The sequence below is a fragment of the Hippocampus comes genome, unplaced genomic scaffold (genome assembly GCF_001891065.2).
Source record: "Hippocampus comes isolate QL1 unplaced genomic scaffold, H_comes_QL1_v1.1 scaffold44, whole genome shotgun sequence".
Classification (NCBI taxonomy): Eukaryota; Metazoa; Chordata; class Actinopteri; order Syngnathiformes; family Syngnathidae; genus Hippocampus; species Hippocampus comes.
The window spans coordinates 447,508-469,234 of NW_017805546.1; the positions used below are offsets into that span (position 1 = coordinate 447,508).

Below are 21,727 nucleotides of genomic sequence, written 5' to 3' on the forward strand. Positions count from 1 at the left end.
CTGACGTTAAGCTCTTTTTTTTTTTTTTTTTTTGCAAATAGACCTTTTTTACCGGGAGGCCGTTTAAAAATAGTGCCGTTTATTAAAAGAATGACAGTCTCAATGAGGCTGATGGAAATACACTGGAGAAAAAAAAAATCATGTGTTGAATTCATTTTATTTCATCAAATGCTGGCATGGAGTAAAATCAGACATACATCTGCTTAAAAAAAGTATGTCTGGATCCACAAAAAAGCCACGCCTGAAACAACGCAGGAAATCTATTTGGATCGTACGATTGCTCTGATGATTTATAAAGTCTTTCAGACAAATGTAGTCCTTGCAATTTTTGAAAAAGAAGCCATCGAGAAGCCATCCCTGACAAGAACCAGGAAGTCAGCCATTTTTGGAAGAAATTGGCCATATGCAGGGTCCCTTCAAACTACCCCTCGAGATTTTTGTCCGAGGGGTAGTTTGAATAACAGAGTTTTGGCCACTGTGTGAAATTTGATTACTTGCCATAAAACACAAAAACAAATCGAATAAGTCTGCTTGCTCCATGGGGTCAACATTCTCGTCTGTGATGAAGGCCGATTGTATGCAGCGCCCCCTACTGGCAGAAAATAGTTGTACTTTTGGCTGCGATGGTCTCCAGACACCTCACTTAATAAACCGCCCCGCACCCCAAAAAAAAAAAAGCTGTCGCTTCAACCTCTCACTGTCATGTATGCAGACTGGGCAGCAGCCCCGATTCCCTGAGGTCAGCTGTTGCAGTTCCCTGAGCTGCACTTGTAACCCGGGCATCCCCCAACATCCTTTGCTCTTGACATCCCCCACCACACACACACACACACACACACTCATGGGCTGCCAAGCAACTGATAAGTCACTGCTAAAGATTTCCTACTTGATGTGTTAGCATAATGAACCTCCTGCCCAACATGCAGACGTGTGTGCATGAAAACGTGTATACACTTACACACACACACACACACACACACACACACACACACACACACACACACACACACACACAAAAGCCATCATGAGTAGATCAATACTTCCACCGCATTGATTTTTCTGCACTGCCATTCATCTTTTAACACAGTGAAGACAGCCACGGCGACTGTGTGGGATTTAGTATGCGCATTTGTATACGTAGATATGTCTGCAAAAGACAATTGAGACCAGAGTTGAATGTTTTGGAATAAATCTGATGAGAATAAAGTCAGACTTTGGGAGAAAGAAGCTGTTATTATTGTTCTTATTTGTTTTTTTAAAATGTCTAAATTTTTTGGGCTGAAAAATGTTGTAATTGTAGGAAAACAAAGTCGCTCTTTTCAAGGAAAAAAAAATCTGAAATCTAATTCGAGTAAATGTATTCTTTTTGAGAAAATAAATTGTTTTAAATAATAATAACAATAATAATAATAATAATAATAATAATATAGATATTATTATTATTATTATTATTATTATTATATTGTCTCAAGGAAAAACGTTTTTTGTCGTAAAAGTGAACATTTAAAAGCTTTATTCTCACCGAATGTGGACAAGCGAGCTAGCTGGCTCGCTTTGGCTAGCGTTAGCTCATGTTTGCATGTTTCTTTGCGGACAGCCTGCAAAACAACAAAAAAAAAACAGCTGTCTTTCTGCTTGTTTTTATTAAAGACTATAGCCACAATTTCTAAATCCTCAAAAAAATCTGCTGCATGGCAGCCCACGCTTTAATTTTTTTTCTTGGATCCCGCTCCTGCTCATGCCGTCAGATCCGTTTTGCGCGGCTCTCTTCTGTGAATTCCAAACAACTCTGAGGAAGTAAACAGTTTCGATTAAATGGCAATTGACGCTGAATGGATAGCGGTGCAGATTAAAGGGAAAATAGAGCGCGCCCGTCGTTTTCCCTTGAGACAAAGCAATGCAAACATTCTCTGGCCCATTCGGGTTCGGTCATACCTCACTGAAGTGTTGACTCTGGTAATGAAAACCTGGCAAGCTCTGTTAAAGGACGTGTGCGGCGACCCCTTTTATGTCATTTTGCCGGGAAGTCATTTGTGGGAGGAAGCGCAAGTATGTGGCCGTTGCAGTCTGGCTGCCCCCCCGGGTCCGCTCGAGATAAATGTGAGACGAAAACCTGGAGGACAAGGCGATGAATAATGGCCGGGACTTTGTGTTCTCTGCCAAGGCCGAGACTGAGAGTTAATGTTTGGATTTGGGGGATTTTTTTTTTTTTTTTTTTTTTTTTTTGGGCCGGCTTATCCTCCAAAGTTCTAGGCCATCCTGCAAGCAGCAATGCCAAGATAGATTGCCTGCTCGGTTACGAATAGCATAGTAGCCCAGGTTATGATGAAACCTTTTCAGAAAACAAGGGGCAGGGGGGCAAAAAAGGTCATTTTTAGCAAGCAAATGGTATTTTTTTTTTAATGAAAGAAACTCACTTGACATTTATGAAGTTTATGAAGTATGAAGGAATACTGTGCACCACTTTCGGGAGTTGTCACCGTTTTTGCTGTTTTCTGCTCTCAACAGGTGGCGCTGTCGTTTTCGAGAGGTGATGGCGCACTCCTTGCTCATGACGCTGGTGCTTCTTTTGGCGGTGGTGTCTTTCGCCATCGCCGCCGGACCACCCGGCGGCCCTCGCGGAAAGAGGAGGCGCAACTCTGGTGGACGATCACAACACCCCCCGCGGGCCGCACCGGGCCACAGCGACCAGTGGGTGGCACGGAAGAGCCGGGGCGGCGGGCGTGCGCATTACCCGGCCCGGCTTGAGGACGACGGATTGAGCTTGGAGGGTCTGCGCCCGGTGCGGGTGGCCATGGGGCCAGGTCGAGCCGGCCTGAGTGAGAACCGCTTGATGGACACGCGCAAAGGAAGGGGACACGGCGAACGGTCGCAGCTCAGGAGACGCGGGGGGAGACGGGACAAGGGACGACATGGGCAAGGTGCGTCTTGGCGGCACGTTCAAATGGGTTTTTCTTTTTCCAAGTAGTTTTTGTGACTCACGTCAGATTTTTCCCATGAGAAAAATGTTTTCATCTCAATAGGATTTGGGGAAAAAAACAATTCTCACTGAGTTTTTTTTTTGGGGGGGATGTAGAGAGAGAATATAGTCTGGGAAAAAAATTGTAACTTGATGGAAGCAGGATAGATATTTTATGAGTAGAAAGTCTTAGAACAGTGAAAATATTTTTTTCAAGAAAAAAAAAGCCATGATGTTGATTAGTCTCCATTTTGTGAGAAAATTTTGGACTGTTCCCAGTCACAAAAAATCATGATTTCACTATAATAAAGTATTACATTTTATGGTGTTGTTTTTTAAATGTTTTTATTTTTTTGAAAACTCAAAATGAAATTGAAATTGAAATCAATTCTTTTTTTTTTTTTTTTAAGAAATGAATTTCTAGTCAAAGAAAAAAATCAACAGTCCTTATTTTAGCAACACGCGGAAGCACATCAAGAGTGAATCTCCTGTTTCCGTTTTTCACAGATCCCCAGCCAAGCCTCGTAGTGGACGAGCCCCCTCCTTCGCCGTCCTCTTCTTGGGCCCTTCCTGGAGATGGCCCCTCCCCCAATCCCTTTGGCTCTGGCTCTTCCATGGTTGTCACGGTGACCAACGAGCATCCCCCAACGCTACCCCCGGCCTCCAGCAAACCACAGGTGACTCGGGACAATCGTCAAAAAGTTTCAACATAATTGAGATTCGACTTCTACGACTGCTACTAACTAAACTCACCCTTAAAAAAAACAATAGAGTTCTTGTTTGGGCATTATTGAAATGACTGAACAGACAAACAACCAACCATTCACGCTCACACTCGTACCTTGGAGTGCCCAATCAACCTGCCATGCATGTTCTTGGAATGTGGGAGGAAACTGCAGTACCCGGAGAAATCCCACGCAGGCCTGAGGAGAACATGCAAATTTCACAGAGGAAGGCCGCAGCCAGAATCGAACCCTGCACCTCTGCACCGTGGGGCCGACGTGCTGATCTGTCATCCACCGTGCCGCCCCTACTTAATTCCAGAGTGACAATTGCTTTCGACGCAAAAGGGCAACAAAAGTGACAGCATCCTGACATGACAGTTCTGATACTCGCTCTTTGTACAGTATTTGGTTTCTCTTTAAAACCTGTCTCTTCTCAGCGGTCCGGACGAGGTAAAAAGCAAGGCGAGGTGATGCCCACGTTGGACATGGCACTCTTCGACTGGACGGACTATGAAGACATGAAGCCCGCGGACGCTTGGCCGTCCTCCAGGAAGAAAGGTCTGGCTCCAAAATCTTACCGCTTGTTCTGATCCTGAAAAAGTCTCTCATTGTCATGTCCCTCCACAGATAAAAGGCGAAGTAAAAACCTCAGCAGCGGGAACGCGACGGTGGACGCCGACGACATCGAACCGTGTGACCACCATTTGGATTGCCTCCCCGGTCAGTCTCCATCGTGAGATCTTTACCCACTCGTGAAATGTCTTGAAATGTTGATTTTCGAAAAGGTTCCTGTTGTGACCTGAGACAACACGAGTGCAAAGCTCACAACCGAGGCCTGAACAACAAGTGCTACGACGACTGCATGTGTGAGGAAGGTAAGGATTTACCCCGACTGTCAGCCGCTGCCCTGGACTTCCTGTCCAGTCACCCCCCTGGCCCCCCAACAATCCTGTACCTCCCTTTTCCCCATCTCTTCTATTCCAAACGCATGCCCTTGTCTTCACTTCCTGTTTCCTAATTTCCGAGATGCTAATCTCCTGAAACGCGAGTTAGCCAAGTCCTGTTTCCTCACTTCCTGTCATCCATCTTCCTGCTCACCGGCCCACCATTTTATCTTCTATGCCAATGCTTATTTTCATCCCCTCCCCGACATTCACACACAATTTCCCAAACGGGACTTGCGGTTGTAACCTCGCAGGCTTCCGTTGCTACGCTAAATTCCATCGCAAGCGACGGGTGACGAGGAGGCGGGGCCGCTGTGTGGCGCCTGAGTCGGTCAGCAGTGACCAAGGAGGCTTCATCACCATCTGAGGAGGAAGAGAGGAGCGCTTGTGGAAGACGGCAACCGTGACCACTCGGACACGGCTGACCATATTCTAAAGGGGTGGACATTTTGAAGGACAATGGAAAGCTAAACCCATAAATCCCGAAACCCAACCATATCCCAATCCAACGCGAACTCTCAACCTACCCTGAACCCAACTCTACTCTCCCCGCGACCCAACCCAAACCGGCCCTAATCGTCCTGAACCTCCACGAGTGAGTGTTTATTCCCCCAATTTTTTTTTTTTTTTTTTTTTTTTTTTTTTTTTTTTTTTTTACACATGATGAATAAATTTAAGGTGTTGAAAATAGCATTAGAACGCTTGGTTACTCAAGCGGGATGGGTTTATTTATTTTTTTTGGTTTCCTGTTCTGATTCATTTTAGAAATTTGAAGACAACCAGCAGTTTATTTATTTATTTATAAATATATATGTATGTATGTATGTATATGTATGTAGAAATACACATATATATATAGATATATATATATATATATATATATATGGCATAGCATTAAAAAATAAATCTACTCAAAGCTAAAAAACCCACGAAGAATTCATTAAAACTATCAGAATTAAAAGAAAAAAACTAAACTCCAAACTAAATGAAAAATATATATATATATATACATGTATATACGCACACACACTCAATATCATTTCTTTTTGTCTCATGAATATCATCTACAAGGTGATTCCTCATCCCAAATGCGATTTGTCAATACGAAGGTGCAACAGATTTTCTTTTTCATCTTTAAGTCATGACTGTTCCGCTCTTGATCTATTGCGGATTTATTTATTTTCAGTATTGTGCTTTAACGGGATTTGCATTCAATATTAAACTGTTTGTTGTGTAACAAACGAGCGGCACTCAAAATCCCAACCTCGCTTCTCTTTCTAAAGTGGGGTCTGTTTTGGTGGCCTCAGTATTGCATCTCTGCTTTTTGCAGATGATGTGGTACTGTTGGCTCCTTCAAGCGGGGCTCTCCAACACTCACTGGAGCGTTTCGCAGCCGAGGGTGAAGCGGTTGGAATGAAAATCAGCACCTCCAAATCTGAAACATTGATACTCAGTCGGAAAAAGTGGTGGCGTGCCCTCTCCGGGTCGGGGAGGAGATCTTGCCCCCAGTGGAGGAGTTTCAGTATCTTGGGGTCTTGTTCACGAGTGAGGGCAGGAGGGAGCGAGAGATCCACAGGCGGATCGGTGCAGAGTCTTCTGTGATGCGGATTTTATATCGTCTGTCGAGGTAAAGAAGGAGCTGAGCCAAAGGGCGAAGCTCTCAATTTACCGGTCGATCTACGTTCAAAAACTTCATTTCATAAAATGTTTCCTTTTTTTGATTAAATCGGGGAAAAGAAGTGTTTGATTTTTTTTTTTAAATGGAGGCGGATGAGAAGGAACTCGAACTGGTGGTGGTGATGGGTGGGGGGGGCTGCGGAAGAGGGTAGTGAGGCTGTGCGTGAGTCACATGGGAAGCAGTCAGGGTGCCGTCACATGGTTTGTGTTTGCAAGCCAAGGCTAACAAAGAAAAAGACAAAGTTTGGGTGCTGTGCTGTTCCTCTCTTTGAAAGTGCCAGACAGCTTTGAGCCCCGCTCGCTGCCTGTTATGGAAATTCCAGCCATCAATCTAAAGGTGAGCCTGCCTGCATTATTTTATTTTTTTTCCAACTCTTGTATTCGTGTCCCGTGACGCCTTTTGGAACTCCCGTGAGCATTGCCAAACAGTATTTTGAATTCCAATGTATCCAAATGGACGTGACGAGAAGACGACAAATGCCTGCTGAGAGTTTCTTGAGGGCACCTTGACCATCGCTCATGTCACTGCCCTGCGTTAGTCACATAGGACAACGTTTGCAAACTGTGGCTTGCGGGCCCAAACGTGAACCTTTGAGGGCGTCAACTGAATCCCACGAAGACTGAAGTCAGGGTAATATTTGTTCTTGGTTTTTTCGGTGGTTCAGAATTCACCCTGTTGTTTTGAGTGTGTATTTATTTTTATGGACTTTTTTTAAATTGTAGATTTGTTCTTCTGAGTAATTTTACAGAGGTATTTTTGTCATTTTACTGTATTTATTTTACTATTATTTCATTTATTTATTTTATTGTTTATTTATTTTATTCATCATCATAAACATATTGGTCATTTGTTTTATTTTTGTTTTCGAACTTAATATGTATTTTTGTGTGTATTTTTTTCACCACAAGGTATTGTTCGAAAGTCAGAAAAAACGTTTTTTCCATGTTTCAGTGTGACTATTTTATCATCATTATTGTTCACATTATTTATTTGTATTTTCCTTGAGATTTCAAATAGCTCTTGACGGAATGATTTGAAATGTCTCTTTATGACTACGTTCCGAATTGTGGCGTCACCGTTCTGATGTGTTTGTCTGTCAGGCCATCGTTCTGGTGCACTGGTTGCTTACAGTCTGGTGAGTGAACACGTTTTTTCTTCACCAACTTGAGGAATTTCTCCCCTTGTCCACCTCCAATAGGTCACCAAGCACACACGCACGCACGCAGACACGCACACACACACACATATCAGTGCATACGCACATTTGTCGATGGCGTGTACACTGCGTTGGGTGTTCCAAATGTGCTTGTGTGTGTGTGTGTGTGTGTGTGTGTGTGTGTCCAGGGGATGCATGGCGTGGCTGCCCACCTCGTTCGCCTGGGGCAACTTTAGCGTCCTGGCTGTGGGGGTGTGGGCCATCGCTCACAGGGACTCCATTGACGCCGTGCTGATGGTGAGTGTCGCAGTCGGACCTCAAAACGAATCTGGATGAATCTAACGCTCGTTTGTTGTCGCCGTTGTCACCGTTGTCACTAAAATGGCCGCCAACGAGCTTCGAGGTAGGATGAGGGACAAGGCTTGTGTTTGCATTTGTAGTCCGGTCGGGATTAGCGCACAGGTGTCAAACTCAAGGCCCGGGGGCCAGATCCGGCCGGCCACATCATTTTATTTGGTCCGTGAAAGCAAATCACGCGCGTCAATTTGCATGAGCCTTGCTCAGAACTCTACCGAAGTATCAAATTGTCATGTGTCATAAATAACACAGAGATTTTTTTTTCCCCTCTTTACACCAACTTGAACAATAATTGAATAAATTATGATCGTCGACTGGACTAGTAATCCATTCATTTGTTGTTTGCAAGTCATAATGCAATGAGACGATGAAACTTTTTTTTTTGGTTTCACGATCATAACGGCCCTCCGAGGGGAGACGCTACTCCAAAGTGGCCCTCGACAAAAAACGAGTTTGACACCCCTGGTTAGCACATAGCGGGAGGGGCATTGTTCGGAACCGTCTCAGAATCGCGAGCTGAGGGTGAGTGCTTTAGGGTTGGATGGGAAACTTTGGATTTTCAAAAGAGACAACAAACATTGTTGATCGCTGAGTTGAAGCGGTTAGAATGTGAAAGTATTTCACTTTTTGAGGGAAGGGATCACAGTGGAAGGTTTTCTCTTTGTGGTCCTGCGCAGTTTCTGATCGGGATGGCCGTGACCATCTTGACGGACATCATCCACTTTGGCATCTACTACTCGCTGAGCGAACTGGCGTCCGAAAAGGGGCGAGACGTGTTCCGCTTCAGCGCCGGCATGGCCATCCTCAGCCTGCTGCTCAAGCCCGCTTCCTGCTTTTTCGTCTACCAGATGTACCGCGAGCGAGGGGGGGATTACAACGTCAACTTTGGTGAGTTTAGGGCGGCTTCTGCTTTGGCCTACTTCGCCCGCGTGAATATTTTTGCTGCCTCTACCATTGCACTGGGGCAGTGCACGCAATCGTATGTCTTCGTTGAAGTTCAGCCGTTAACCTCGTGTCTGAAAACACGCCGAGAGAGTGTTTGCGTTGGAGATCTCTGCGCTGTTGTCATGCTGTTTGTTTTAAGCTAACAAGCTTCATTATTTCCAGTCACAAGAGTGTAAATGCCACGAAATATCCGAGGCGCACCACGTGAAGCCACTTTGCCACCGCGGTGACTCGGTTTCATGCAAAACGGCGCCGGAAATTGTTTGGCTTCCATGCGGCCTGATGTGCAAATCAGTCCGCGTCTTGGGAATTGGATTTGTGTACTCACTGGATTTTGTCGTCCTTGCTGGAAAAGCGGCCTAAGTTTTCTGGAGACAATTTGGCCTGGCGGAATTTTCAGTGTCGCATTGGCTGATTTCACCGCGTCTTGATGTTTTATGCTAACGTCACACAGCAGGGGCACACAGCAGGCTGGAGATTCTTATGAGCTGAGCGGCGACTGATGTGTCTCTGAATTGGAGCCCCAACGCATCCATGAAACATTTTGGAGTTTCCCCAGCAGGCCAAAGCGCTTTTTAACGGGCTCGCAATCAGGGCAACACTTCAAATCTGACGTCAAGTTTAGCGAGAGTGACATGGACTGCTGAGCCAATCAGAAGCCCTAAAAAAAGAACCTAGCGATGCGTTCTGATGCATCCGTTGCTCAATATAGGGAGAGTTCATGGTTGTGAAACTAAATTTCTTTTTTTTTCTTTGAAATACTGAAATTAGCTTTGGCGGTTTCAAGGTACTACCTTATTTTGCTCGAGCAGGCCATTGCAGGAACGTCAAATGTCTGTCATCAGGGTGTAAAAAAAAAAAAGAAAAAGTATTTAGGAGAGCGGAACATTGGAGGAAGTGGTTTGCACATCTGACTCACAGTACAGAGGTCGAGGCTTCGAATCCGGGCTGCGGCCTTCCTGTGTGCCGTTTGCGAGGGTCTTCTAAGAGTACTCCGGTTGTAAAATATCTTCATTGAAATATCTCAAACAGCAGTAATTAATAAATTTCTGAGGTATATTCAAATGTAAGTATGAATAGTTAATAAGTTGAAATAATGAATATTAATTAACCTTGAAATATGTATAAAAACATACCTAATAAGAAGCAAATGTATTTTCTGACATCAGGATAAAATTCCACTTCATGAATACGCTTCATATCATCCTCAATACGAAAAAAAATCACCTAGACATTTTTAGGTTTAAAAAAGACAACTTGTATTAATTGTAAATACAAATATGAAAACATTTAGAAATGCAAAAAAAAAAAAATTAACATGACTGAAATCATTCCAGCGATTATTCCTAAAAATATCGATTTCATCAGATAACACCAGCATCATCGACACACCAAAAGCAACCCCCCCCCCCCAAAAAAAAATCCTGTCCCAATATTCCATTTTCAGTGACTGAAAATACTTGGTGTGGTGGTGGCCTCTGCCCGAATGGTTTATTGTGGAAGCTTTCGGACATTTCCTTCCTCGCATGCCACTTTGGCCCCGCGTGTGTCTCGTCTCGGAATGTTCTCATGTCCTCCTTTGTCTCCTCCCTCCCGCCCCCTCTTTTTACCTTTGACCTCTCAGACTTAGAGACCTCAGTGGACAGCCGCTGCACGACGGACAGTGCCGACAGTGCATTTATCGGCCGCCGCTATTGACCCCCACCTTGACCCCACCCCCTCCTCCCTCGTCCAACCCCTTTCTCTCTCTGCCAATCATCTGCCTTCCATTCCCCTCTGCACAGGAAGTGAACTCACGAACAGGGAAGGACAAAGAGAACACTTTTTTTTCTCTCTTTGTCATTTGTTTTTCTATTTATAAGTGTGTGTGTGGGTGTGTGTGCGTGTTTGTGTGAATATTTGCACAGTCATAATAACATAGTGGTGCCTTGATATACAGTACAAGTAACCGCACTTAAGTTTTTTTGTTTTTCTTGAAAGACACAAGCTGTCGTTGGCTTTGAAACAGCAGTTTGTGGAATTCAAAAAAGGAGGCCACAAGCTTTTTGAATACAGGTCCCAGTTGAAGGGTGCTGTCAAACTTAACAGAAAACAAAAGTTAATTACGCCTCGTGGATTTAATATAACTAAATTGCTTTCTGTTAAAAAAAAAGGTCTGCTTTGCCTCATGTTAACAAGCAGTACAAACCACCATAGACGGGCTAATGAATGGCACTGGCGTTGCAGTGTCATAACTCTCGAAGCAGTATTTGAACGCATGTGTAAGAGAAATGTTCGATTCATAATTGTCTATTTTATATTTATTGTGATACCGTTTTGCATATTTCCTATATTATATTGTCCCCATGTCGTCATGGCACGCAGAGTAGAAGGAGCGACACAGTGTCCGTTGAATTAAAGCAAAAAAATGTGGCAAAAACTGTTCAATCCTTTGCACTTTTTCTGATGATGTCATTACTCTATGCTTTTAGGAACCCAAATATGATAGGATGCTAATTTCGTTTTGGAGGGCAGCGGGGTGGAACACATCAATGGCATTTCCAGTCATATCAATGTGGAAAGATGATTTGGGTGTTTTGGGTCGCAAGCGTAGACACGGGACAGATAAACTCATATGTCAAGGTACCACTGATCATAAATTGACTCCACTGTGAAAAGTTGCTGATTGAAGGGGTGTTCGGCTTTGTACATATTGGAATAAATATCATGAACGTGTCGCACTGTTTACAAGTGATGATTTCAAACAGAAACAACGGGTGAGAAATGGGGTCTATACAGTATAAGAAAAAAAAAGTGGGCCCGTGACAATTTCAATTATTTCCACGGCGAGATGGTACACTCCAGTTGTCGCTCCGATGGTGCCGATTCCTTCAAACGGAAGTACACAAATTTGCCCAAAATTTCATATTTTCTCAAGCAATTGTGGGGAGTTTGTGCATTGTGACGTAACAATCAAAATCATCAAATCGTGTCTTCAAAACACAACACAACGCATGAGTCCATTTCATTCAGTCGTGTCATATAACGCACAACGGTTGGACTCGATTAAGTTTGATTCCGGGGCAGGGAGGGAACACTTAAGTCGGGACTCCAACAATTACAAGAAAAATAAAAGTTTATTCAGAGATCTGTTTGTCAATGCATGATCCACGTTTGAAGATAACTCATTGTTGAGAATTGAAGATGGGGAACTATGTGGTCCTGAATTGCAGAGGTCAATAGTTTGTCACTCTTCAACTCATTCACCAAAATTAACAACAACAAAAAAAACTGTGAGGCGGTCGTGCTAACCACGAGGTCACAGCGCTGCCTTGAAAAGACTGCAGAAAAATATCGATGCACATATATTGGGGAAAAAAAAATATATCTATATATTTTGAGAGACAGAATTTTTTTTTCATGATGCCAACACAGAAGTAATCCAATCCCAATGACAAAAAGCTCCGTTGATTCCACAAGAACGCTGAGCAATCCTCCACTCGGTGACGGTGTGCCTTCATTGTCTTGTCATGGTGGGCGTGTCCCCCGCCTGCCTGCAGGTTTCCCCTCCATGAGCCGAAACCGAGACGCGTACCAGTCCATCGACCCCCAACAGGACGCCTCCACCAGCGTTGCCAACCCCTTCAACCAGGCGCAGGACACCAAGGCACCGCGAGCCTACTGATGCCCGCGCGCTAGCGCCACCTGCAAACCGGGCGGCCAAGTGCAGCATGACCGGCCGCCTGTCTGCTGTGTTCCAGAGTGTCATTGCTGTCATTGTTGTGGAAGCCTTTCCATGTCAATATTGTATAGTGTCTGTTGCATTTTTTTTTAAGAAAAGTTTATTGTATGTTGGGCACTTGACAGTTTGTTGGGCGCACGCACACGCACACACACACACACACACAGACACACACGACAAAAAAAACAAAACAAAACAGAAATGGTCGTTTGATTTGTTAGCAGGCAGTCTATTTGGTTCACGGTCAAGAAAGTGAATGCAGTATTAAATATCGATCTACACACACTTTAGGATTTCGTGAGCAGTAAAATTGTAAAAATGGACACACATCCGCATTTAGCTTTTATTTTTTACATGAGAGCAAAGTAAAACCGCAAAAGGTTTGCATTTTGTTCAGGATATAAGAACAAAGGAAAATAAATGTTTGCTTTTTTTTCAGCTAAGCATAAATGAGTGAATTCTGTTCGGATCTTTGTTTTTTTGTTCATTTTGTTTCGAATTCAATTTGTGTTTTGTTTCATGCTTCGCTGGGTCATATTTTCTTGATGTGTTGCTCGTTGGGTTTTTGGTTTTGCACCAGTTCTCCCCAGCCCTGTTCTTCGGGTCTCCCCAATCAACTCCCTCCAGCTACTCGTGCCTTGTCCAGGTGTGCCTCATTGTCTCGTCAGTTAGCTTGTATTTAATTGCCCCGTTTCATTCAGTCTTTGCCAGTTTGTTATTTGTGTTTGGTGTCGTGTAACGTGAAGTTTGTGTTTCCTGCCGCGATGGCTTTTCGGGTCTTTGTTACTTTGAGCCTTGTTCATTTTAACAAACAATTCATCAAACCACACACAAAACCAGAAAACAACAGGCAAGAGCTGCCCAGACGCTCGGATCGGCAAGGATCTCATTGGGTGAATTGATTATTGACTCTCGTGTAAAAGACACTCAAGATTCATTGGGGAGATGGGAGGACGAGGATGTGGAGGTGGGGGGAAGCCAAGTGGAAAGGCGCCACGGATGATTAAGAGCGACCTCGCACCTGTGACTCCCCCCACCCCCCTCCATGCGTCAAGGGCGCACGCAGCCGGTGGCTAATTGAGGCGGGATGCAATAACAGGAAGTCAATTTGTTACAGGGGCCGTGACCGTCCCCAGCGATGTTGTCATGAGGCGTTCAGGTAAGACCTCGTATTTGGACAATATCGTGGTTCAAACAGTACACGCAAATGACATGCCGCTGTTTGATTTTTGTTTTTATACAAGCATCAAGTCAAACAGCTAAAGTGGTCTGGGTACTGCCCTTTTGATTAAAAAAAAATATATATATTCCAGTTTTAGCGCTTGTTTTTTTTAGCTGCGCATAAAGTCAAAGAGAAGAAATGACACAAATGTTGATCTTTTTTTCCCCCCAAAAAGTAAAATGACAAAAATGGGTACAAACGCTAGCCTTTGGTTTTTATATGAGTATCAGGCATTTTTTTGTCATGATGAGCATCAATTATTTTTATATGAGCATAAAGATGCTGGCCTTTGGTTTTTATATGAGCATCAGGCATTTTTTTGTCATTATGAGCATAAATTATTTTTATATGAGCATAAAATATCATAATAAAACCGAATACAAATGTTAGGATTTTATTTAGGATATAAGCACAACATCAAAGAATACAAACTAGATACAAATGTGAGCTGAAGCTATGCAATCCTCACACAGTAATAAATAAAAACACGAAATTTTCCACAACACAAAATAACATCCAAAACTTTTTGGGGGTAAATTTCACAAAATTGTCAGCACGCTAATCCAAAATCCTCTTATTCACAACTAATTGTAAAATTAGAGGGAACAAAAGATGAAATAAAACTCAAGAATCACACTGGTCACCTCATCCAACCGGAAACATAAAACATATCATGAGCCGAATTTGTCATTTTTGACCTGGAAAAATACCAATGTGCTTCAAAATGTGTTTTTCTTTCTTGTTTTCCGAAATGTGACTCAGGAAAACTCTGCTATTGGGCAAACGGAATCTGTTCTATGAAAATAGTTCCGTCACTTGAGGGCTGCTAATTAAAACAATAAAAGGCTGCTCATTAAACGATCATATGCGTGTTCTTCTTTCTCGCTCTCTTCTATTTGCTTTAATTGTCTCCTTTTCTTTCTTCGCTGACCCAAATTCCCCTCGGTGAAGATGATTAAACATTCATTTTATCTTCCTCCTCCATCTTTAATGCTCAATTACGGTTGGAAAACTCGCGGCGTGGCTTCTCGCTCGCCCCGAAACTCTGAAACGTCTCTGAAACGACGCCCCAAAATAAACTTGGCGTGGAAAAACCTTCCGAGTGGGAGAATAATAACGAGCGAGTCGGTGGACTGTCAGCCCAGCGTGATGAACGACCGCGGGGGAGGCGGCGTGCAGGAACACGGTCGTTTGTTACCGGGTTGTCACAAATGTTTTTTTAATGAATGCGCACTTCGGACCTTCTCTGCACTTCCCTCAGGCCAAATGTGCACGTGATATTTCCACAACTTTCGCGGCCGTCAATGAAATGTAAATAAGCCTTTCCCCTTCCATTAGTCAACACCTCATTATTATCCACAGCAGCTTGCGCGCTAGCGGGTGCTTGGTTATGAAATGAACGAGGGAAGGCGATGAGGGACGAGCCTTGTGTTTCTACAGAGCCGTTGTTTGTTTTGAATTGAAATGAATGTTGAAGGTTTGGCATTCAAATTTGTTGCGGTCGACTGGTTAAGCACGTCGGCCTCACAGTGCAGAGATGCAGGTTTTGATTCTGGCAATTCTGTTTGGAGTTTGACTGTTCTCGCCGTGCCTGTGTGGGTTTTGTTCGGGTACTCCGGTTTCCTCCCGCATTTCCAAAATACGCAGGGTGTGTTAACGGAACACTCCAAATTGTCCCTAGGTTGGAGTGTGAGCGCAAATGGTCGTTCATTTATCTATGTGTGCCCTGGGATTGGCTGGCAACCAGTTCAGGGTGTGTCTCCCCCAGAAGACAGCTGGGGTAGGTTCCAGCAAGCCCGCCACCCTCATATCGATAAGCAGATTAGAAAACGGATGGATGGGTGTATTTGTTGAGCACCTTAAGCATAAAAGCAGACGTGCTCTCATCCCCCAAATTTTTGAAAATTCAACATGAGCAACATTCAGCCCGTAGCAACACAAATTTTGACAAACACGTCAATCATGAGCAACTACGCCTGGAAAGACAAAGGAGGGTTGCCATTTTTCGTTTGAAGCAGCCATTTTAGGGCTGTTCAAATACAAACATACACCACAGCTTGTTACATTTTACCAAATACAAATTTAGTAGGTACGTCTATCCTTGGTAGACCCACAAAAAGAGTCACAAAAAGCCATGCGTGAAAACACTCAGCAGGTGTAATTTTTTTTTTTTTAAATTAATTCCAGGTCTTGTATGTCAACGACCTCTTACGAGGCGGAGTTGCTGGCAGCTTTCATTCTATCAGCGTGATTTCTCATGGGGGAAAATTTCAATTCCAAAAGAGGATTCTCGCCACGTGGTGTCTGATGAAGTCACGAACGCTTGGCCCCTGTGGAGCGGCACCTTGTCACAGCGACAACGAAGTGTGGCCCCGATGGCGGCGTGACCTCGGCCACTTAATACCGCCACGCAAAGGTTTCTCACCTACTGACAGCCCGCCCCCACCCCTGTCCCCCCTGCTCGGAGAATGTCACGTCCGCTATGTGGCGTAGCTCCAGGTTTGGTACGAGGTGGAGCCACTAGAGCACGAGCGGGTGGTTGCTCTTGTCTTGTTCGAGGAGGCGCGTCTGCTTGTCGCTGTGGGAAACAAGAAAAGAAAGTCCGACACATCCTCTGTGAGGCTGCGCATTCGGTGAGAGAAAAACCATTTGGGTTTTTTTTTTCTTCCTTCTGTTCGAAGTCATTCGGTCTCGAGCTTTACGCCACAGTGCGATCAATTTACCGTACATCAGGGCTTCTTGGACTTCATAGATCCAGTGGACACATCGGAATGAGTTTTCACAATTGTGATTTTTTTTCCTTTTTTCTTTTTTTAATACTTGTGCTTGGGGCTTGTGCTTACCCGTCTTGACTCTCCGCTTCCATTGTTGTGTTATCTTCGTAAATCTTCAGCATGGTTTCGGTGCGGTCATCACGGCGCTCTTTGGTCTCCTGGAGCCTGCAAAAAAAAAAAAAAAATGGACCGGGATATGCGGATGGAAGGAAAACATGTTTAAAAAGTGGGCGGAACAGAGACGAAACAGAAAACAAATCCAATTTATCCTGGCGGCACGAGACACCACCTGGGTTCCAGTCTCTCTTTGACCTTGGCGATGGACAGGATGTAGGGGCTGATCTGCCTGGCGATGGTGGTCAGGTAGGAGTTCTCCTGCTTCAGCTGCATCAGGTCGTGAAGCTGGGCTGCGAGGGTCCGGACGAAACAGATCAAGCGGGCGAGCCGATAATCGGCCCAGATTTGAGCTTGAAAATGTGTTGCCAGAAGACACACCTTCATAGATCTCCTGCTCGTTGGTGACCCTCTGAAAGGTCTCCTCCCAGATCTGTGAGGGGAAAACCGCAAGGGTGATTTTTTTTTTTTTTGCCGGGCATCACCGTTTGAAAAGATGCAAGAGAGGAAGACCTCTTCAAACATGGTCCTCATGGTCTCCACCGTGGCGTACTGGGAGGCGATCTGGCTGTCGATGTGCAGCGAGCGGTCCAAGATCTCGCCCATTTGGTCCGTGTTGATGATGGAGTGGTGCTTGGTCAGGTCTCGGTGCAACTCCTGGACCTGGTCTTTCAGGCTCTGGATCTCGGTCTGAAGGGTCTGCAGATCAAGCGCACGGATGCAGAAGAAGAGACGAGTATTTGATTTGTGAAAGGTTATGAAACTGACCAAAGAAGGGCGGTTTCGCACTATCCGGTCGCTCAAGTTTTTTATGGGCATTTATTTTATCAAAACTGAGACCAAGAAATAGAGTTCGGGCGCACGCTCCATTCAAAACATTTTGTGGACATGTGCCGATAAGATAAGATAACAACTAGATTAATGAACCCAAAGCTTTTTCTTTGGCTTTATGAGAATTTTTGCGATCTCACTCTCATTCCTTATGACTACTGTGAATAATTTTCCCACAAGACAGTTGAAAGCGCGTAGCTGGTGCACTCACCCTGTAGGAGTTCTCGTAGCTGTTACAGTGCTTGGTGAAGGGGGTCTCGCGCCCCTCGGCCAGCAGGACCTTGGTGCAGATGTTGCGGTGAGACGTGGGCCTCCGACCGAAGACGGAACCCAGCGGCATCTCACTGAGGGACTGCGAGCGGCAAGACATGGAGAGAGGCGACTGCAGCCTGAGGTGGGGGGGCGGGGGGGTTCAATATCCATATATATAATATAGCCATTTTCACGGCAATACCACACACACCAGACGCGTCATTACAAATTTCATCACGTCGTCGTCATACTCAACAGGCAATCACCGCATCCGAAACTCGAGAGCGCAGAGTGACAAACAGGCACAGCGGCCGCGGTATAATAAACTCACGCCAATTTATCGATCGGTCCGTCACGGAGGCTTGAAGACGAAAGGCTGCAATAAAGAAACGGAGCCAGACTCCCCCGACGCACCTGCACGGATCTGCCACTCGCCGCAAGATAGGCCAGTCGCACCGCTTTTAAGAAATACTTTGCCCGCCCAGTGACATCAAGCGGCCCGGAACAAAGCCGCTGCGGCGTGCCAACTCGTAGATTAATTCCGGAGGCTTCTGTGAAATTATGTTAAAAATAGTTCTGGCCGATCCCCAGGCCTCTTTGCGTGTTGAGTGGTGAACAGTGTGATGGAATTACAAGTGGGGAAGGACACGGAGTTGCAACAAGACTTGATTGTTTTTTTTCTCGTGTTAGTCCTCAGTAACCGAGTACAAATATTTGGTTACTGTACTTGAGTACGTTTTTCAGATCTCCTTACTTGAGTATTTGTTTTTCTGGTGACTTCTTACTTTTACTCTCTCCTATACATTCGACGCCTTTTCTCACTGCACTTAGCAACGCAACATCGACGAACCCGTTCATGGTGTAAGTGATAAATCGGGGGGGGGGGGCCCATTCAATTAAAGAGAGTCCGGCGGAGTGATTTCAGAGTGCTAACAGCAATTGACCAACCAGCGAGATAAGCCTCCCTGTTGCTTCCTGGCTGGTTGCTACGCAAGCAAATCCCAAATATGGGCGAGCTTTGGGGATTTCAAGTCGGGATGCCTCGCAAAGTGCCAAATGTCCGGCCCGCCCCGCCGGCTTTCCTGGAACGATGGCAACGCGCCGACGCCACATTGAGGTGGGGGGCGGGGGATGTACGCGGAAAACCGAATGTCGGAAATTATCTCACCTCGTGGCGACGCTGGAAGACCCGGCGACCGATGGGGCGCAGCGCTGGCCAATCAGAAGCAGCGGCTCCAGACAGCGGGCAAACTCACTGCGGTATTCTGTGTTGATCTGATGGGAGGGTGCAGGGGGATGTTCTTACAGTGGAACCTCCACATTACAATTTGGGAAATTTGTCAACTTTGAGAAATAGGAAAACAAATGCAGATTCGTTGCATCAGTACAGTACAGTGCATCGCTGCGCTTGGCACTGACTTTGCTGCTTTGCACTGGTCTGAGGCGATGCGGGAGCTTGACGATCCGCTTCAGTCGCTCCATCAGTTGCTGTGGAAGCAAAAACATCTTCATCCACATGGACTCGTTCCATTTGAAGACGGCTGTCAGTGCGCGGCCGCGATATCGCTGCAATGTATTTGATGTTTCTTGCTCGGTGGAATCCACTCACGTAACCCATGTCCAGAAACTCAAACATGTTGGCTGAGCTGAGGAAGGCTGAGCAGGTGACCAGATGAACCTGAAATCACAAAGTACGGGTTTGAAGTGAGCAGTAGAGTTTCAAATTGGGGATACAAGATTGTGGTTTCAAATTAGATTTTGGAATTACGTGGGGTTAAGGTTGAAGGCCAGGGGTTCAAGTGAACATTTCAAACTACGGTTCTGAATTGCGTTAGGGCTTCAAACAAAGGTTAGAGGTTCAAATTGGGGTTTGGAGCCACCGTGTGCGTGTGTGTGTGTGGGGGGGGGGGGTTGCACCTGGAGTGTTGGCAGCAGTGAGGTGAGGTGTGACAGCTGCTCCTTGAGCGCTTTCTCCTTCTCCTCGTGTTGGCTGCACGCACGCACGCACACACACACACACACACACACACACACACACACACACACACACACACACACACACACACACACTCACACACACACACACACGTAATCGCTATAGAGTCCAGTCAAAATGGCGATTCTGAACGTGGCCCACATTTCCACAAACTAATCTGTCAACGCTCTCCCGTAACAGCACTCAGGGACATTCCGACTCAAATAGCCTGGACCGGCCTTCCAGGAAACGGCCGACCAGCCAGCCGTCGGTTCGGCTGGCCCGCTTCCAGGCAATGGCAATCCCGACAGAGCGCAACCGGATCGTTTCCTTTCCAATCCCAAATGGTCAAAACGGTCAATCAGAGGGAATAACAACATTGACTGGTCATTCCAATCGAGCACGTCGTCTTTTGCGACTAACGACGGCAACGGCTGTGGCGGCGTCAAATCAAATGCTTATTATTTATTCATATTCTATTGAAAGGAGGCTTTTATCAAAGGAGCGCAGAGTAAGGCCGCGTCGTCGAATGAAATGTGCTTCGGCACTTTAATACACAGTTTTGAGGCACTTCCTCTAAATTCTTTGCGTTGTGGAATTTTAATAATTTAGCAAATATTTTAAAAATAGATGTCGTCATTTTAATGGATTTTGAAAATCAATTGTGTAAAAAAGTGAAGATATTGTGTATACCGTTGTCGCTGTCCAATTATGGTCAACGTGATATTTTTCCACACATCGATATTAATCTCCCAATATGTGCTGTTATTTTTAGAAAACATGAACCAATCTTTCACGTTGAAAATAGTTTGACAACAAATCTACTAACTCTTTGTTTTTTTTTATCTGAAAGGGCCAACAACGCTCGTGTACAGTAGTTAACAGTTGGTCGTGATGATGGTACTTGGAGTCAGACGTACCTCTGTGCAGTCTTCAGCAAAATCTTCTTCCTCTCAGCCAGTTTTTCCTGTAACAAAAAGAGCATTCTTCGCAAGGATGAATAAATTCTGAAAAGTGTGAAAATATTCACTTACTTCTCCCTCAGATTTTTCTCGTCTCACAGTTAGATCAACAGTGCCCCCCAGTGGTTACATTGTGACCTTACTGTTGTGTGGATTTTTCTTTTGGCGCATGAGATTGAAATAACATTTTTTGTATTGCCCCTTCTACTGCGCGGCACATTTACCACAGTGCAGTACCTCAGTTGCATTTATAGATCAATCATTTTCACTCCATTTTTAATGATTCAGAAATCAGCTTTCGTGTTTTGGTTGAAATTGAGATGAACTCGATTGCCTGCAAACTGTTGAAGAGAGAGCAGATGGCGCTCTCCTCCTCCTCCACGTTCAGACAGACTTCTCCTATCATGGACCTCAGCAGGAAGATGGCCTCTCGGGTGGACGTCTGCAGCTCCTTCACCACCTGTGTTTGTTGGAGGCAGGAGGAAAAGAGGCTTTCAAAACGTGACACAACAACTCCAGTGGTGGGACCAACAAATTCATGGGACATTATTTTTAGTATTTATTTTTCTGATGACTTTTTTGTGGTCCTAATTTCATTTGAAAACTAACTGGTGTATGTAATTTCAACCCCTTACTTTGTCCAAAAGGGCTTTTTTTCAACCTCGACTGATAACAAAATGATGTAAAAATGGTAGGCTTCACCATCATGTGACTAATAAAGATTATCTTACCATATCTTAAACAAAATGTAAACAGAAGTGAGATAAAAGCCCATTGTCGTTGAGATCTTGATTGATGGTATTGGCAGTGGGACAATTTATGGGTATCGGGTATTGGAGTTGAATCAGTAGTTCAACTTTCACCAGAGTATGTTTTCCACACAAATATGTGAACTTTTATTTAAGTACAGAGTGTGATTACTTTTGCCACCTCTGCGCAGCTCTCTGTGCCAACTCTCTTACCAGCACGGCCTGGTCCAACATCTCACATCCTTGCATGTAGGCTGTCTCAATGTCAATGCAGTGAGTGCGACTCTCCCTGTGGAGTGCACGCAAGCACGCACACACACACGCACACACACACGCACACACACACACACACACACACACACA

The 21,727-nt window shown here is 44.8% G+C and overlaps 3 protein-coding genes across 4 annotated transcripts in view; 2 read left to right on the forward strand and 1 right to left on the reverse strand.

Moving 5' to 3' along the window:
* Nucleotides 1–5,259, forward strand: part of LOC109521616 (draxin-B) — a 12,408-nt gene extending 7,149 nt beyond the window's left edge. Inside the window, exons 2-7 of the mRNA XM_019879569.1 lie at nucleotides 2,509–2,921; nucleotides 3,467–3,636; nucleotides 4,122–4,242; nucleotides 4,312–4,404; nucleotides 4,470–4,559; nucleotides 4,883–5,259. Of these exons, the coding sequence (XP_019735128.1) occupies nucleotides 2,509–2,921; nucleotides 3,467–3,636; nucleotides 4,122–4,242; nucleotides 4,312–4,404; nucleotides 4,470–4,559; nucleotides 4,883–4,995 (1,000 nt within the window). The 3' untranslated portion in view covers nucleotides 4,996–5,259. The remainder of the gene's footprint in view (nucleotides 1–2,508; nucleotides 2,922–3,466; nucleotides 3,637–4,121; nucleotides 4,243–4,311; nucleotides 4,405–4,469; nucleotides 4,560–4,882) is intronic.
* Nucleotides 5,260–6,448: 1,189 nt separating this feature from the next.
* On the forward strand, nucleotides 6,449–12,573 carry agtrap (angiotensin II receptor-associated protein). Of its 2 annotated transcripts, none has more exons than XM_019879572.1 (5): nucleotides 6,449–6,642; nucleotides 7,407–7,441; nucleotides 7,651–7,759; nucleotides 8,497–8,707; nucleotides 12,304–12,573. In XM_019879572.1, the coding sequence occupies exons 1-5, from the start codon at nucleotides 6,616–6,618 to the stop codon at nucleotides 12,426–12,428; spliced, it is 507 nt and encodes a 168-aa protein (XP_019735131.1). In that variant the 5' UTR covers nucleotides 6,449–6,615; the 3' UTR covers nucleotides 12,429–12,573. The 2 variants fall into 2 exon arrangements, with proteins under 2 accessions (XP_019735131.1, XP_019735132.1); XM_019879573.1 differs by lacking the exon at nucleotides 12,304–12,573 and adding an exon at nucleotides 10,389–10,641.
* A 3,273-nt stretch (nucleotides 12,574–15,846) lies between these two features.
* Nucleotides 15,847–21,727, reverse strand: part of LOC109521613 (RING finger protein 207) — a 13,418-nt gene continuing 7,537 nt past the window's right edge. Inside the window, exons 6-18 of the mRNA XM_019879558.1 lie at nucleotides 21,578–21,653; nucleotides 20,950–21,075; nucleotides 20,574–20,620; nucleotides 19,596–19,668; nucleotides 19,288–19,356; nucleotides 19,098–19,166; nucleotides 18,847–18,953; nucleotides 17,638–17,815; nucleotides 17,109–17,294; nucleotides 16,977–17,028; nucleotides 16,771–16,888; nucleotides 16,551–16,646; nucleotides 15,847–16,285 (exon numbers count right to left, since the gene is read on the reverse strand). Coding sequence (XP_019735117.1) covers nucleotides 16,228–16,285; nucleotides 16,551–16,646; nucleotides 16,771–16,888; nucleotides 16,977–17,028; nucleotides 17,109–17,294; nucleotides 17,638–17,815; nucleotides 18,847–18,953; nucleotides 19,098–19,166; nucleotides 19,288–19,356; nucleotides 19,596–19,668; nucleotides 20,574–20,620; nucleotides 20,950–21,075; nucleotides 21,578–21,653 — 1,255 coding nt within the window. The 3' untranslated portion in view covers nucleotides 15,847–16,227. The remainder of the gene's footprint in view (nucleotides 16,286–16,550; nucleotides 16,647–16,770; nucleotides 16,889–16,976; nucleotides 17,029–17,108; nucleotides 17,295–17,637; nucleotides 17,816–18,846; nucleotides 18,954–19,097; nucleotides 19,167–19,287; nucleotides 19,357–19,595; nucleotides 19,669–20,573; nucleotides 20,621–20,949; nucleotides 21,076–21,577; nucleotides 21,654–21,727) is intronic.